This window comes from Puma concolor, chromosome A2 (assembly GCF_028749965.1).
Source record: "Puma concolor isolate L17-30 chromosome A2, mPumCon1.1.hap2, whole genome shotgun sequence".
Classification (NCBI taxonomy): domain Eukaryota; kingdom Metazoa; phylum Chordata; class Mammalia; order Carnivora; family Felidae; genus Puma; species Puma concolor.
In genome coordinates, this window is record NC_141668.1 from 131477365 (window position 1) to 131495113 (window position 17749).

Sequence of the window (17749 nt, forward strand, 5' to 3'; positions counted from 1 at the left end):
CGTCCGCCACGCCCCGCCCTCCCCCGCGCCCCGCCCCCGCCCTCGCGGCGCAGGCTGCCGTCCTCCCATTGGCCACACGGCTCGTGACGCGCGGCGCCCGGCCCCGCCCCTCGTCAGTCACTCGGCGGAGGCGGCGCTGGCGGGGACTAGTCTCGTCCGGAGACTGGCAGCGGCGGCGGCGGCGGCGGCCGGAGCTCGAGCCCCAGCGGCTGAGGGCGGGCGGGCGGGCGCGGGGGAGGGAGGGGGGCCGGTCCGCGACGACTCCCCGGACGGCGTTTCTCCTCCGAGCGGCGCCGATTTCGGCTTTGGGGGGGGCGGGGGTACAGCCCATCCATGACCATGGGCGACAAGAAGAGCCCGACCAGGTACCTGCTCCGAGCTGAGGGGGCGGAAGGGGAGGGAGGGTTGGGGGCGGGCGGGGGCCGGCGACGACTAGGCCCCGGAGCCACCCGGGGCGGGGGGGAGGCGCTGCTAAGATGGAGATCCGGGGGCGGGGGGAGGCGGCGGCGGCGGGCGGTGGCGGCGGCGGCGGCGGCGGGAGGCGGTGTCGCTCCCGCTCGGGGCCGGCGGCCGTGCGCGCCGCAGCCATGGCGGCTCCTCCTCAGCCGCCCTCCGCCGCCGCCGCCGCCACTCCTCCCAGACAAAGGGAGATTTAACCAGGTGGGGAGGGAGGGAGGGCGCGAGCATGGGAGGGGAGAGGGAAGGAGCCGGCCCACTCCCCGCCGCCGCCGGCCTCGGGCTGCCCCTGCGCGCCCCCTCCAGATCCGGCCCGCGGCTCCCCTGCCGGCCCCCCCAGCCCCACGCTCAAGTCCACAAGTCCGCCCGCTTCCTGCGCCCGCCGCGGCCCTTCCCGGGGCGCCGCCGCCGCCGCCTGCTGTGCGAGGCAGTACGGCCCGCGCCCGGGGGTTGCGGGGTGCCGGTAGGGGCGCCCCGTGCCCTCCCCCGGTCCCTCTTTCAGTCCCCGAAAAGGGTGGGTGGGTGGTCGCCTGAGCGAAGTTTCCAGCACTGGATTCCTGCGAAATTGCGACGGCTCACCAGCGCCTGTGTTTTGCTGTTTCTCCCCCTTTTTCCTGCTCCCTGTCTCTTCCCTCCCCTTTCCCCCACTCCTCACTCCTCCGAAGGCCAAAAAGACAAGCGAAACCTGCCGCAGACGAAGGCTTTTGGGATTGTAGCGTCTGCACCTTCAGAAACAGCGCTGAAGCCTTTAAATGCAGCATCTGCGATGTGAGGAAAGGCACCTCCACCAGGTACTTGAGGATCTGTGTGAGCTTTTGTTGAAGGACTTTTTTTTTTTTTTTCTTAAGGTGGGAGATAGGGTAGAGAGCTGTACTTGCTGCCCTCTTTCCAACTTGTTGATTACGGCTTTTTTGCATTTGGGGGGTGGGTAATGTGTGGTTTTGGTTGTGTGTATTTCGTGTTGGGTGCAAAGCTTCCTATTCACTGAATGATTTATGGGAGGGAATTTTTCCAGGTTTTCGTCTTATTTCAAACAGACTGGATTTATTTGACACTTGTATCCATTGGCTTATTGGTATTGGCTCAAAAAGAGAGGAAGCAGTGCTTTTGCTATGCATTGTAGGACTTTAGACCTTTTATTTTTGCCATGTGTAGAATGTTTTTAATTTGCCTGTCCTGAATTTTTTTTTTTTCCTTTTCCGAGAGATTTAACGGTGAGTGTACAGTTAGGCTGGTTATTGTGCTTTTCCTGTCTTGAGCTGCAAATGTCTGTTATTTCTCGCCCTGTGAAAAGAAATGTTGGGGTTTGATAAAGTAGTATTTGGAAAGCTGAGCTGTCAATTTGTGTGTTTTCTGATTAGCTTATGCAGAGTGGTGATGGAGGACGATTTTGCAAAATGGTGAAAGGAATATATTGAAGTTTGCATGTAAAGCTTTATTATAATGAAAAGAATGTTGAAAGAATTCCTTTTCGTTTTTTGTGAAGGTAGTAAATCGCATCTGGTATCAAAATGAGTGGAAATATTTCACTTTTAACGTTCAGATATATTTGGATAAAATGTCAAAGTTGATTTTGTAGTTTTCTGGTCATTTTTTAAATCGTATCTGGAATTTGGTTCAGGGGATGTTAGAGTTTGAAGTTAAACTGTTCTTGATGTCGTTTAATGGGAGGGCATTGGGGGATGTGTGTGTGAAGGCCAGAGAGGAGTTGAGAGTCTAGTGAATCCTTGAAGACTTAAGTCGATTGCCAGAAGTCTCATTTCATCAGGTACTTATTTTTGAGTTGGTAGTGTTCCAATATGACTGTGTGGTAGTTAGAAAACTGGATAAGGTCCTTGGACTGAATGAGTGTGTCCCGTTAGGGTTTTCTTGCTTTATTTATACCTGGGAATTACCTAGGATATCGGGTAATCTGAAGAATATAATTCTGGGATGAATTGGTGCAATTACTGGGAGAGCAGTTCTGTGACTTCCACTAACTCTTGAAGTAATGAGTGCTTTGAATAAAAGTATTCAAGTACTAGAAATATTTTTTCAGAAGTTTTTATAGCAAATTCATGTCAAGTTTTGTAGAACAAGAACTAAATACCATAGAACAGATTTAGTTAAAATAAAAAGCACTTATTGGGAGCTTAATAGATTTTGCTTTGTTCTACGAAACAGGGAATTCCATCAAATGGGATGAAAGTTTAGAAATGTATTTGTTATTTAAAGCAATAGTGATTGTATTTTATTTATGAGTAATGTTTTTTTACACGTAGAATCCCTCAGAGGCCAAACCTCTTTATTGTGGTTTTGCTTTGAGTGTTACCGTAGATGATGTTCAAGTGACTAGGAAACTCCTAAGAACTTGAGAACTTTACTGGTGAAGAGCAAAAACCAAATTCAAGTTTACATCTGATGTATTGCTGGGAATAATTATCTTATAATGAAATGCGTTTCAGTTTCTTGGTGTATTAAAAAAAATCTTATCAAACTTTCTGAAAGCCTGTGGGAGGTTTGATTTTAAAAGTAATAGAAATGTTTGGTTTTTTCAGGGTTACAGATGATGACAGTGAGATTCAGTTTTTTTAAACAAATACATTGAATAATTAAAGATGAAATATTTTAGGAATAGGACAGTCCCTTCTAACCTTTACGGGTTTTTGTGTAATTTTTTGAGGTCTCTTGTTGAGTAGGATTTGAACACAGCTTTCTGAGATGTGAGGACTTAAACTCCTAACAAGTCACGTATGATACCCTTGCATAGCCAAAGTGTGTTTCATCTTGGGTACTGTCAATATTTTGGTGTTTTAGATCTATTCTTAAAGTCGTCATTAATTGGAAGGTGAATGACATTTTGGCTTTCTCATGTGAATGGATTTCATGTAGACAGGTGAATTTCACAGCTCTTCATCCAGGTTTACCCAGTCTAGTAGCTGTTGGTTAATTTCTCAGTGCTAGTACTCCTTATTGCTGTGTGATTTTCCTGTGCCTTTTTCTTGAAATTTTCTTGGTACCTCAAAGGTTTAATACTTTTTGCCTTGCATTGTTTTAATCACACTTGGTATTGATGACAGTAGAAAATTGTTGGGTTTTGGATGCTGAGTAATAGGCAGAAATTGATTTTAGAATAACTTAAATAATCAAAAAGGGCTTTGTAAACCTGTTGACTGGTATAGAAATCAGGTTTTACTGCTCTGGGCTGGTGTTTCTTACTTGAATAGTAGTAACAGCCTATCTGGTGACCTAGCCACTGGTCATTTTGGAGTTCATCATTTTTGTCGCTGTCACCATCATCTAGTCAACCATTGAAGTCAGATTTTAATTACTAGTAGGTCCAATAGGACACAGAAGTGCATTTACCCTTCGAGATAGAATTGGTGTTACTCAATTTGATGAGGAAAATATTGACTCTCATCCAAAGAACATTTATTAAGTTCCTAGGAGGTGAAAAATACTGGTCAAGACATTGGTAGGGAGCATGGGTTGGTTAGGCATGTACAGGGATGATCAGAATCCAGGTTATAAAGACTGTAAGAGTGGTGTAAATAATGCTATGGGAGATTGGAGCAGTCTGACTTGGGGAATCAATTAGAAGGATTCCTCCTCCGCCTCCCCATTTCTTTGGGCAAGGAGAATTGATTTCTACAAAATCACCTGCCACCTCTTCATTGTTATTGCCATGTGTACCGGATATCTTGAATTCTGCAGGTATATTCATGAGAGTAATTCATAAGGTCTTCTTCCTATTGGAGCAGCATAGAGCAGAATGAAGGAGGACCAGATTGCTCCTAAGGAACGTGTTAAGGGAAGGAGGAGATGCTTACTAGGCTGCTTGGAAGTTCAGCGGGCAGTAGAGATCTATATTTTGGATATCTCAGTTATATGGAGGGTCTCCATATATGCTCCTTTTTCTAACTATATCGTCACACTCTGTTTTCATTTTTTATAGCTTTACTGGGTATGATTTGCATACTATGCAATTCACTAATTGTAAGTGTATGATTCATTGAACTTTAGTTATTTTAAATTTTTTTTTTCAACGTTTTTATTTATTTTTGGGACAGAGAGAGACAGAGCATGAACGGGGGAGGGGCAGAGAGAGAGGGAGACACAGAATCGGAAACAGGCTCCAGGCTCTGAGCCATCAGCCCAGAGCCCGACGCGGGGCTCGAACTCACGGACCGCAAGATCGTGACCTGGCTGAAGTCGGACGCTTAACCGACTGCGCCACCCAGGCGCCCCATGAACTTTAGTTATTTTAAAGACTTCTGTTGCCATCACCACAAACTAGATTTTAGATTTTCGCATCACCACAAACTAGTTTTAGATTTTCATCACATCACATGGTTTTCTTCTGCCTGTTCTGTGATATGTCATAAGAGCACTGGAAGGTTGCCTCCTCACCATGCTGAGCTCTCTAAGGGCTTAGGCCTTTCAACATAGGAAATAAAAGAGTGTGTCTGTAAGGTGGCCGTGGGTGGGGAGGAAACACTATCCCTGTCGTAGGTGGTAAATAGGAGATAAAGTAGGATTTCCCAACCTACTTTGCCAGTCTCATGAAAGTTGATACCTCCAGCTTTTAGAAGGAAAAAACCCTGCAAATTAATGCATTTACCTGATTATTCTCTTAAGTGGAATTTCTTGAGTGTTGAGCAGAGTAACTTCCTAGACTTGGTGATAAATGAAATGTGTTTTGCTTCGGTCTACTATTGCTGGAAATGCAGCGATGTCTTGGTTGGAAAGTACAGATCGCCGAGACACCACTGCAACTCTCGCTGATCAGTGGTTTTTCTTTTGATCATAGTGCTGCATTTTGACCAGCTGCTGCTTAAGTCACGCTCGAAAACTGGTAAACTTTTGCTTTGGGTAATTAGCAGAGATTTAGAACTTTGCTAGTCTTCAGTGCCAGATTGTATCATGATGTTGTGTTCAAATCCTGTTTATTTAAATACCATCCCTCTGAAAAGTGTACTCTTTTTAGAGCTTTTATAGGCAAGTAGAAGTGAGGAATTTACTTTAGATGTGTAGTAAGATTATGTCACTTAAAAAAAAAAGTCGGTACTCAGGATATTGAATTAGAAGTTGGTACTCAGCTGTGTTATTTGTAAAATGTTCTCCTTGTATAGGAGCTCCCTCATTCTTTGCAGTTATAAATGTGGACATTTTCTCTCCTTAACTTCAGATAGCCTAACAACTCAACATCCCTTGAATAGTTGTGAAGTACTTCACTATTGTGAAGTTTTAGAGATAAACACACATAATTAGCGATAAGTGAAAGTTCTGATCTTCAAAACTACATCACCCTGAGGTAATGTTCAGATAGGAAAGCTCCCAGAAAGCAGCGGTGGGGTGTACCTAACTCTTCCCTATGCTTTCACCCACTACAGTGGTTTTGCTCCTTAGTTCACATTGGTTTTGCCGTAGTATTTGTCTTTCATAAAATTTCTCCATAAAATATATGGAAAAATTACCTGTCTTCCAAACCATCAAACCTTAGGAAACCTTTCAGCCTCAAAGCTGGTAGAGTTTTAATGATCACTCTTACCCAGAAACAGTGATAATTTATTTTGTTATTTGCTATTACTTTGGACTTACTGATTTATTGGTACCGACTTGATCTTATGTATACTTGGTGACCTTAAAGTAAATTACCTGGGTAGTTGAGGTTATTTGACAAGTTTTTATTGAGCACACAGCCGCATGGGCTCTGGGTGTGCAGTGGTGGAAAGACAGACAAGGTCCTTGTTTTCGTGGAGTTTAAAATACTATGGAGAGGAAGAGAAAATAAGTAAACAGGAAAATAAAATACAATTTTGACCCGTGGCAAGTGTTTGGGAGAAATTAGATCAGGGTATGGAACTATAGAGTGATGAGAGCTGGGGCAGGTGACTACTTTCTAGACCACGTAGAGATAACACATTGGTCTTTTTAGGCAGCATGCATGCTGCTTTCTTTTGGAGTAAGGAGATAGTTATTTCTGTAGTCTGTGCCATTTAGCTCATTGGGTTGGGGACAGTTTAGAGTTGGAACCTTTGTGCACAGGCTACTCAACTTTTCCTTAGTTGCATGTCACGTATTGAAGCCAGGCCAGCAAACTTGTTGGTATATCCTGTTAGTTACTGGGATAGGAGGTTTGAATGGATTCAGTTATGTATTATTCATGTGGCATACATTTGTCCTGTGCTTCTGTAAATACTGAAGAAATTCCAAGACTAATAAAAACTATTTTGGTAAACTACAGCTACTTGAGGAAGTTGTTGGCACTAATTCAGTTCATTAGTACTTTAGGTAATAGTGGATCTCTAAATGTCTCCTTTACGGCTTGAACTAAAACATTCTAGTGTTTCTGCCTCTCATTTTCTCTTTGGCTCCATCACTAGGGCTTTTTTCCTTTGTGACCTCTTTATCCTCCCCATCATGAGTGTTGCTCTTTTTTTTTTTTTTTTTTTTTACCTGTTAAAAAATGAAATCTTAAAAATAAATTAAGTAGTCACACCCAACTTGGGGCTCAAACTCACAACCCCAAGATCAAGTTGCATGCTCCACTGACTGAGTCAGGTGGGAGCCATTTACCTGTTTATTTTTAAGTAAGCTTTTTGAACTATAGTATATATAGAGAGAAGTGCACAAATCATAATAATAAGACTTGACGAACTTTCCCAAGGTGAACACATCCGTGTAACTTGTACCCAGAAACAGAAGATTGCCAGGACCCCAGAGCCCATCTTACACTCTTGACAGTCACTTTAGCCACTGTCCTGATTTGTAATGCTGCAGAGGAGTTCTGCATGTCTCTGATCTTTATGAGTGGAGTCCTATGGTTGTGTGCACTTCTGCACTACCAGCACAGAGCCGGATGCGGGGTTTGAACCCATGAAACCATGACATCATGGCCTGAGCCAAAACGAAGAGTCAGATGCTAAACTGACTGAGTGAGCCACCCAGGTGCCCTTGGGTCTGGGTTTTTGAGATTCATCCATATTATTGTGTGGTTCTTGTTTATTTTATCAGTGCTGTTTTATCCTAAGAGTATATTGGAACTCAGTTTTTTTTTTATTTTATTTTTGAGAGAGAAAGACAGAGCGTGAGTGGGGGAGGTGTAGAAAGAGAGAGGGACACACAGAATCCAAGGCAGTCTCCAGGCTGGAACTCAGAGCCGGTGAGATCATGGCCTGAGCTGAAGTCGGACGCTTAATCTACTGAGCCACCCAGGTGCCCCTGGAACTCCCCTTTTTACATGTAGACCCTTAGAGACGTTCTAGCGATAGGGTCTCTTCTTGATTTCTATTACCTACATACTTGAACACAGCTGTCTTCTTTCAGCTGGTGTAAATTGACACATTAGGTGAGAGGATAAAACCTGGTGTGTGGAACTTCCTGCAGATCGTAAAGGGAGTAAACTGCCTCACATCCAGTTGTGTTCATAAGTCATTTATAATATTTCAAGTCATTGGTTAAGTAAACAGAAAATTCGTCCTTTGAGGGACCCCCAACAACCATGTTGAAAAGGTTAGGTAACATCTTCAGTGGTGTAAAGCACCCAGTGACGGTATGCGTGGAATGAATGAGTCCATGGTAGAGGTAGTCTGTGTGGGTACATTGGTGAAGGCTTCACTGAATCTGGCATTTGAATGAGGACTGTATGATTCTGTGATTGATGCAGAGTTTGTTGTACAGGCTTAAAGAAGTTCTTTGTTCCCTCTACCTCCTTTTAAGCTTTTCTCTCACTTGAGATGTCATCCATACCTTTCAACTTCTCCCGGCTGGCTGGTAATTCGCAGATACTATGTAGTAACCATACATATCCCTGCTCTCATGCGTGCATACCCATGACGATCAAATCCAACTTGTTTTGAGGCCGTTCCACCTGGTCAACTTCAATTCTCTCCTAGTATTTATTGCCTTTAAGATAAGTCTAAATGCTGATCATCACGAGGGGCTTCTGGTTTAATCTTTTCATGTTCCTTTAGGATTTCTGGAAGCCGACTGCCTGCTACCTCACACCCATCTGCCCTCCACATACAGCATGTGTGTGTTTTATGCCAAACTGCTTATTTTCTACGCATGGACCGTGATCTCTCATTTCCATACCTTCACACATTCCTTTCCTCTGGATTTTCTTCTGAAATGCTTTTCCTTCCTTCTGTGTCCTGCCTGTCTTCTGTTTGTCCTTCTAGACGTCTCAGGAAACCTTTCCATCACTCTCCGGTCAGGTACCCCTCATTGTAACACTTGAAGTGTTTTTATTTGATTGCCTCACCCTTCAAATCATGTATACCTCATTGTAACACTTGAACAGAATTTTTATTTGATCACCTCTGTTAGGTTTTCACCTTTTTTGAGGGCAGGATCATTTCTTTTCACAGCTTTATTTTCTTTAAAAATCTAGTCCAGTGCCTGGCAGTTGCCAGGGGTTCAGTAAGTGTATATAGAATAAATGAAGTCTAGGACTTTCAAGAGGAGTTCCCTTTAAAACTGTCCCAGCTAAAGGTTCTGTGTAATAGATTACTTTCACATTAGTCTTGCGTCTTGTGTGGGAAATTCATTGATTTAGGGGAAAGTTGTTTTGATAAAGTGTGTCCTTAAAAGTAGTATTCCTGTTTTTCTGGGTTTGTTTTTCTAAACGTGTACTAGAAATTAAACACAGAACTTCAGCCTTGGAGGCTGTAGGCAGTTCATTTAAAGTACTTCCTGGAGTGGTTTGGAGCTTCAGAGCATTAGCACATTTACCTAAAAAATAACCGTGGCGATTCTTAATCTTCTTTTTGGTTGCCCATTTGGTTACTTAAGCAGCCCAAAGTCATGAAAGTCTGACACTGGGGCCGAGGATCAGTCATGTTGTGCAAAACCAATTTTAAGGAACTAGATGGGTGTGCGTGAGAGCTGACACCTAAAGGCAGTCTAAAAATAGACTCAAAACGTGTTGGGTGTTGTTGATGTTACACTGTCCCTTGTATAAGTTCTGTTGTGTTAACATACCTATAAGTTGGTAGTTGTACCTTCTACATAGTGTGTATTACTGTTCTGTTGAGTAATTTGGGTTAATTACTTCCGTTGAAGTCTTGACTCATTCACTTCATTTATTTAGCTTCAATTTCAGTTGCATGCTGAAACAGTGATTGACACAGACTGTTGTGCCAAAGATGAATTCTCAGTGAATGCAATGCAAATAAACTGCAGTGTTACTCAGAAATCATGGATAGTTGAAATCACAAGGTAAACAGGTGCAATTTTAATTTTTAAATAGGATTAGATATTACTGTTCTCCTTTCCCTCTCCTGTCTACTTTGAAAACCATTTAAATTATCCTTTGGTTAGGAAATAAACTGGTGGAAGGGATATGTAAAAAGAAAAACCTTACTCAAAACTTTATCATTTAAGAGCATTAGCTGTACAATTTAGGATGAAGTAGCCTTTGGGAGGGAGAAGAAATGAAAGGTGATGTAGCCAGTTTCATCACCACATATTGGATCTTAAAACTTAGTACATGCTGGTTAGTCAAGGAGAAAACAAACTTGGTTACTGCTTTCTAAGAAGATATCATTTCATATGTAGGTTATAAGGTTTACACACTCTTCATTCTTTTACAAAACATTCCTTTAAAAGTTGTTCGTGTCCTAAGTGCTGCTGGAATATTCAAGGTTTCAAGAACGAAGAATTCAGCTCAAACTAACCTTAAGTCAGAACAAAACAGTTTTGCTGGTTTACATAATTTGAACTCGGAGTCAGCTGCAGGAATCAGGACCCCTGTCACTTGCCCAGCTCTTGGACCGTTCTTTGTTGCCTGGAGGTTGGGATACTTGGATTGTCCAAGCCTAACAAACACATCTGAAGTCTTACTTGAAGAGAGATGGACACTTAACCAGGTGGATAGAAAATAATTACCATAGTAACACAACTTTGTAACTGGGTTAATACTTAGGATATATATTCAGTTCTAATTGAGAACTGTAATAAACTTGAAGGCTGGAATTTTGTTTACCAGCATCATGGAAATTTTTTAATCATACAGATAAAGGAAGGAAAGATTATCAGTACATTAGTAAAATTAATAATATGGGTGTTTTATAGGTTCATCTCCTGTATCATTAGTTACAGTCACGATTCTCCTTTATTTTCGTCGTGAAGGTGGTAATAACATAGTTACTACAGAAACTTTGGGAACTAAACAGAAAAACAAGGGTCACCCATATACTGCCTTGCAGAATTATTTTTATTTATTGACCAATATATTTGTTTACTGGACCACAAATATTTGAGTAACTAGTTTTCCAGGTGTGATCTAATACGCTAGTTCACTGAATTGTCGAAGTGTGATAGGGAATAGTTGACATAGGAGTGGGAAAGTCAGGCAGTGTATGGTACAAAACTAGTTGAGTTTCTGGTTTGAAAGACACATTATTCTGACCTGTTAGTTTATATGGTTCATTTTGGATGTTTCTTCTAAGGGAAATTTTTTGTGAACACTTCATGGTTTTTAGGATTCCTTTTTGCAGGAAATAAAGCTAACATTCAGTTTACAGTTTTCTTTCTGGATTGTTTTAATTTGGGGAAGAATGAAAATCTGTCAATGAATTTGTAATATCTGTGGCATGATTAACTTTGCCCAAGTCCTCCATTTAAAAGAATATGGATACAAGGCAATCGAGATTCCGTGTTTTTATATTAAATTTGTTGACAGTGGTGATTCTCAAACTTCACTATGTATCAGAATCACCTGAAAGCTTGTTGAAACACATTGCTAGATTCCCTGTTCCTTCCCTCACCCCCTGGATTTATATTGAGTAGGTCTGGGGTAGGGCCTGTGAATTTGCATTTCTTAGAAGGTCCTAGGTGATGCTGATACTGCTGTGCTGGTCTGGGAAGCACTTTTGAGAAGCGCTGGTTGGATGACCTTAAATTCTCCTAAAGAGAAGCCAGCCATGTTTTTTAATGAAGCTGGAGATAGTTCTTGATGTTTGCTATGGAAAATTTATGTCTTGGCATTTCAGAGTGAATTTAAGAGAATTGATCAACATTCATTTTTTTTATTTATTTATTTTAACTTTTATTAGAAGGCCACAGCTCTATACTGTTTTATTTACTTATTTTGAGAGAGAGAGCAGGAGAGAGAGAATGCACACGCAAGGGAGGGGCAGAGAGAGAGAGAGAGAGAGAGAATTCCAAGCAGGCTCTGCAGTGTCGATGCAGAGCCCTTTGCAGGGCTTGAACTGACAAACTGAGGTCATGACCTGGGCTGAAACCAAGAGTTGGACGCTTAACCAGCCGAGCCATGTTTTTAATCTAGAATTGGCATTGGAGATGATTTTTTTTTTTTTTAACCAGTACGTTGTATGTAATATAGGAATACTTATAAATTGGGGAGTCATATCAACTAAACTTGCATCTTTTTTTCATTGTAAAATCAGATATTGTCTTGCACTATTAACACGTGCGTTGAATTTCAGATATACGTATTTTAAACTATTTCTTTGCAACATACGATAGAACTAAGTTTTATAGTAAACCCGCATTTCAGTAAAATGTTGGCAAAGAACACAAATAGGTAGTTTATAAAAGAACACAAATTAAGTCAGGAAACAGAAATGTATCACCTTCCCATTAGTTAAATAAATACAAAAAAGCATTTTTGGGAAATCTCATTTTAAAGATTAAAAATTTTTTGGTGAGTCTAGGAAGAATTGGGTGTTCTCACAGATACTTGGTGGCTGAGTAAGTTGATTTAAATTTTCTGAAGGCCATTATGGCAGTTGGTATCATGCCTTTAATATTTGTACCGTGACATAACAGGAGTGCTGATGCATACGGGCACATGTACCCCAGTGTTTATAGTAGTGCTTTCAACAATAGCCAAATTACGGAAAGAGCCTAAATGTCCATCCACTGATGAATGGATAAAGAAGATGTTGTTTATATATATATAATGGAATACTACTTGGCAATGAGAAAGAATGAAATCATGCCATTTGTAGCAACATGGGTGGAACTGGAGGGTGTCATGCTAAGTGAAGTAAGTCAGAGAAAGACAGATATCCTATGTTTTCACTTATATATGGATCTTGAGAAACTTAAAAGAAGACCATGGGGGAAGAGAAAGGGAAAAAATAGTTACAGAGAGGGAGGGAGGCAAACCATAAGAGACTCTTAAATACAGAGAACAAACTGAGGGTGGATTGGGGGTGGGGGAGAGGGGAAAGTGGGTGATGGGCACTGAGGAAGGCACTAGTTGGGACGAGCACTGGGTGTTGCATGTAAATAAGTTATATTTTATTTTTTTTTTTAAATTTTTTTTCAACGTTTATTTATTTTTGGGACAGAGAGAGACAGAGCATGAACGGGGGAGGGGCAGAGAGAGAGGGAGACACAGAATTTGAAACAGGCTCCAGGCTCCGAGCCATCAGCCCAGAGCCCGACGCGGGGCTCGAACTCACGGACCGCGAGATCGTGACCTGGCTGAAGTCGGACGCTTAACCGACTGCGCCACCCAGGCGCCCCATAAGTTATATTTTAAAAATAATAATATTTGTACCCTGAGACCAAACAATTCACCTTCTAGGAATTTGTGTGATCTGCATGTAAAAATATTTGTGTAAACATATTAATTACATCAGTATTGTAACAAAATGACTGGATGATAAACTCACAAATGTAGGTAGTGTGCTACCTGAGGGGCAAGTCTTTCCCTAATACCACAAGGGTCTCTGGCCCAGTAAGTGGAGTTTGATAGTAGTAATTCTTGCTACAAGTTTAAAAAAAAAAAAAAAAAAAAAGGAAGAAAATTACCTACATAGGAATCAGCAGCGAATTATTAAAAAAAAAAAAAATGGAATATCAGTAAATATTTTGTAGCTCAAAAAATGTTTGGAGGTCTTTTATACATTTGTGGTGGGAATGTAAAATGATAAAACCGCTCTGAAAAATAGTTTGGCAGTTTATTGCAAAATCAACCATATACTTACTTGTATGACTTACTAGTTGCATTCCTGGGCATTTGTCCCAGAGAAATGTAAACTTAAGTTCACACAAAACCTGTTCACAAACGTTCACGGCAGCTTTATTTGTAATAGCCTAAAACTGGAAATAATATAAATGTCCTTCAGTAGACGAGGGGTACATCCATACCATGTGGAATACTATTTAGCAATTAAGGAGGAACAAATTCTTGATAAATAGAACAACTGGCACCAATTTCAGTTATCTGATGCTGAGTGAAAAAAGCCAATCTCTGAAGATCACATACCCTAGGAGCCCATTAACATTTTTGTAATAACAAAATTAGATTAGTTGTTGCCAAGGGTTAGGGCTGGTGGGAAAGGAGGAAGATGGGTAAAGAGGTAGCAAGACAGAAAGTTGTGTGTTGATGAAATCTAATCTTGACTGTGTTGGTGGTTACATGAATATACACTTGTGAAAAGGTGGCATGGAACTGCGCGTGCACACACACACACACACACACACACACACACACACGCATGCATGCCAGTACCCAGTTTCTTGGTTTTGATGTTGTACTATATATAATCCAGAAGATGCGACCCTGTATGGAAACTGGATGAAAGTTATATGGGACCTCATACTATTTTTGCAACATCCTGTGTGTCTAACTATTTCAAAATAAAAAAGTTAAGTTTTAGAAAGAATATGTAATAAAAGGAAATGTTCGTAATATATTAGAAAAACGAGTTTCAAAATGATAAAACCATATGATCGCACTTCAGTATTTCATATCATTTGATATATATACCTGGAAGTAATGATTAAAATATTCTGACTGGTCCCTCTCTCTCTGCCCCTCCCCCGTTCATGCTATGTCTCTCTCTGTCCCAAAAATAAATAAACGTTGAAAAAAATAAAATAAATATTCTGACTGGTAAGATGATGGATTCTTTTGTGTGTGTGCTTTTCTATAATTTCTATAGTATAGATGAGTTGATACCACTTTTGCAGTTGGAAAAAGCAATTTTCATAATGGGGAATTTAAAAAATCTAATTCTGGAATAAAATTTAAATAATAATTCACATTAAGAGATTATATAAAGGTTTTTTTTTATATTGGTTACACTAATTTAGTATTAAAACAGCTATTAGCTGAGATTGAAGAGTATATTTGTACTCTAAAACATGTTGTGTTTGTAAATTTAAAGCTCTTTTGTGCTTTTTGTATTAGAAATGTTTTGTATGATGTTCTGAATCAATGCTGTCCAATGTAAGTATATGCATTGCAAGCCACATGAAATTTTAAACTTTGCTAGCCACAGTGAGAGAGTAAAAAGCAGGTGAAATTAATTTTAAGAATTTATTTTGTTTAATCTGTTTTATCTAAAATACTACCGCTTCAACATGTAATGAACATAAAATTGCAGTAAGACTTTCTGTGTTCTTTTTATCATACTAGGTCTTCGCAATCTGGTGTGCATTTTGTAATTACAGCACAGTTGAATTCAGACTGGCCAGCTTTCAAGTGCCCAGTAGCCACGTGTGGCTACCATATTGGAGAGTTAGTAGTAGTAGTTGAGAGCCAAGGTTTTGGTGTCCTACCTAAGTTCAACTAACACCAGCTCTGTCATTTGCTAACCTTATGTCCTTGGGCATGTTACTTAAACTTGTGCTTTCGTTTTTCATTTGTGGATGGTAACTTCTCCACAGGGGTATTATAAGTACTAAATGAGTGAGTTACTGTATGTAGCAACTTGGCGCAGGACCTAGCACAGAATACATATTGTAAAAAAAAACAACAACAACAAAAAAAACACGTTGATTTGGATTGGATTGGATTGAATGACTCATTCTAAAGGCACAACTGATTTCTTTTTAATTTTTTTTTTTAATGTTTCATTTATTCTTGAGAGAGAGAGAGACAGAGTATGAGTGGGGGAGAAGCAGCACGATAGAGGGACACAGAATCCAAAAGAGGTTCAGGCTCTGAGCTGTCAGCACAGACCCCAACATGGGGCTCGAACTCAGAAGCCGTGAGATCATGACCTGAGCTGAAGTTGGACGTTTAACCATCTGAGCCACCCAGGTGCCCCTAGGCAAAACTGATTTCTTAATGTTACTACTGAAAAATACATAAGTAGTACATGAGGTGGTCTTTGTGTTCCAGAATTGAATTTTTGGGACCTAAGTTTTAAATGATGATTGAATAAATGGACAAATATTTGAGCCCTCATGTAGAGTGTATTGCACCAGGCACTTGAACATTTAGACTGTAAATCTTAAGATGATATATTCAAATACTTTATATTTGCATAGCACTTTACATTTTCCATACCTTTTTTATGTCCGTTTTCCCACTGTAATACTCAAAGCAATCCTGAGATAAAGTTGTTATTCCAGTTTCCACAGTTAAGGAAGTTGGGGCTCAGAAAAGTGAAGTAACTTACTTGATTTCCTACCCAGTTAGTAGAATGGAAGAAATAGAAATGTGACATAATTAAATGGACAAATTAATATAGTACCAAAGTTTTTTTTTTTTTTTAATTTTTTTTTCAACGTTTATTTATTTTTGGGACAGAGAGAGACAGAGCATGAACGGGGGAGGGGCAGAGAGAGAGGGAGACACAGAATCGGAAACAGGCTCCAGGCTCTGAGCCATCAGCCCAGAGCCTGACGCGGGGCTCGAACTCACGGACCGCGAGATCGTGACCTGGCTGAAGTCGGACGCTTAACCGACTGCGCCACCCAGGTGCCCCAGTACCAAAGTATTTTAACTGCATTCTTTTAATTCTTTCCCTTCACCTTTGCCATCTCACGGGAGAACATGTCACCCTTTTCCAGGGCCGTTAAAATTAGAAAAGGGCCATAATATAATGTTTGCTGAATAGCTACTTTGCTTAGAATTATCCTGAGATTATTAGGTTAATCATATCACCTATGATGTAAAAAGTTACCATAAGCCTGTATAGATTGGGTGATTTATTTTGCTTGTTGTGATGTTTTTCAGTCTGTCTCTTGATCAGATATGCCCATAAAAATGGGCCGAGAATATGCAGTATGTGCTGACTGCCATAAAATCACCTTTGAAGTACTGTTCATCGCTTGACTCATTCAGAAAATTACACAATTCTTTGAAAGAACATGCCATGCCACCATTAAAATCAGTGGTCAGAAGCAGCAGTGAGTTTGTGAATTATTGACTCTCCCAAGGCAGTGGTGCAGCGGAAGGTATCTGTCTCCTGAGCAGGGTCTGATGGAGCACACATATCATTAGATGTTCAGCATCTGTGTTCTGTTATGTACATTCTGCTATCCTGGTATGTACTGCTGTCTTTATTTGTGGTTTTTTCCTCCAGTTAAGAAAATTAAAGAAGTCACTCACAGGACATATAATTTGTTGTGTACTCTGGGACAAAATGTATGACCATAAACTGTCAGCTTATCCTGGCATGTACTTTTGGTGTGCATCATTGAAGTGAATTTATAAGAAGGGGAATTACATTTTGATGCTCAGGACCGGAGTGATAGATAATAGGGGGAGGTGGGTAGGTAGTGTTCTTTGCCCCCTGATTTTTTCTCTGCCCTTTGTTTTTGTTTTTGTTTTTGTTTTTGGCCCCGCAGGATGTGCCTGACAATGCCTCCTCTCTGGTCTACCCAACCTATAAATCATATACAAAAAACCCATCAGAATTCTACACGGAGAACTTACTTCTGATCTAGGTGAATCTTAGCAACATGAAATTCTGCAATTAGTGTTTGGTTTTGTTTTTTTCTTTATTGGAAGGTTACGAGGATTGTGGAATTTGGCTGTCCAGACAGACTGAAATTTGATGGAATTATGTTTCAAAGAGTCTTGTTTTTTCTCAATGCTTAGGATGTCTTAGAAGTTTCACTGTACACAGTTTTCTGCTTACTGCAGTTGTGAATGAAAGCTTTAAAAATATCACATTGTAAGACATTATGTATGTACAGATAACAGATTGGGATTTTAAACTGAGTTGCAATAAGTTGAAGTTCCCTGAAATTTGCAGAACTAGATGATTTCTGTGTCTCCTCCAGTTGTAAAATACTGTGATTTGTGTCAGTTTTGGCAGTTTATAATAATGAAATGACTTAAATACCATGATGCCAAATTACTTGTCTAAAAGTATATGGAAAATAATTTATTTGTAATGTCTCACTCCTCTATTCCAAGATAATGTCCGTAGATATTTGTATATTTCAGAATTTGAATAGGAATAGGAAGGCTTTATGTGTTAAAATTTTTTGGCAAGAGGGGCGCCTGGGTGGCTCAGTCGGTTAAGCGGCCGACTTCGGCTCAGGTCATGATCTCACGGTCCGTGAGTTCGAGCCCCGCGTCAGAGCCTGGAGC

General features: G+C 40.6%; 1 protein-coding gene and 1 pseudogene across 1 annotated transcript in view; both read left to right on the top strand.

Annotated features, from left to right (window-relative positions):
- Positions 1-235: 235 nt before the first annotated feature.
- Positions 236-17749, top strand: part of RYBP (RING1 and YY1 binding protein) — an 85916-nt gene continuing 68402 nt past the window's right edge. The window contains exons 1-2 of the mRNA XM_086697589.1: positions 236-365; positions 1122-1247. Of these exons, the coding sequence (XP_086553715.1) occupies positions 334-365; positions 1122-1247 (158 nt within the window). The 5' untranslated portion in view covers positions 236-333. The remainder of the gene's footprint in view (positions 366-1121; positions 1248-17749) is intronic.
- LOC147583513 (small nucleolar RNA SNORA62/SNORA6 family) lies at positions 13032-13188 on the top strand (annotated as a pseudogene).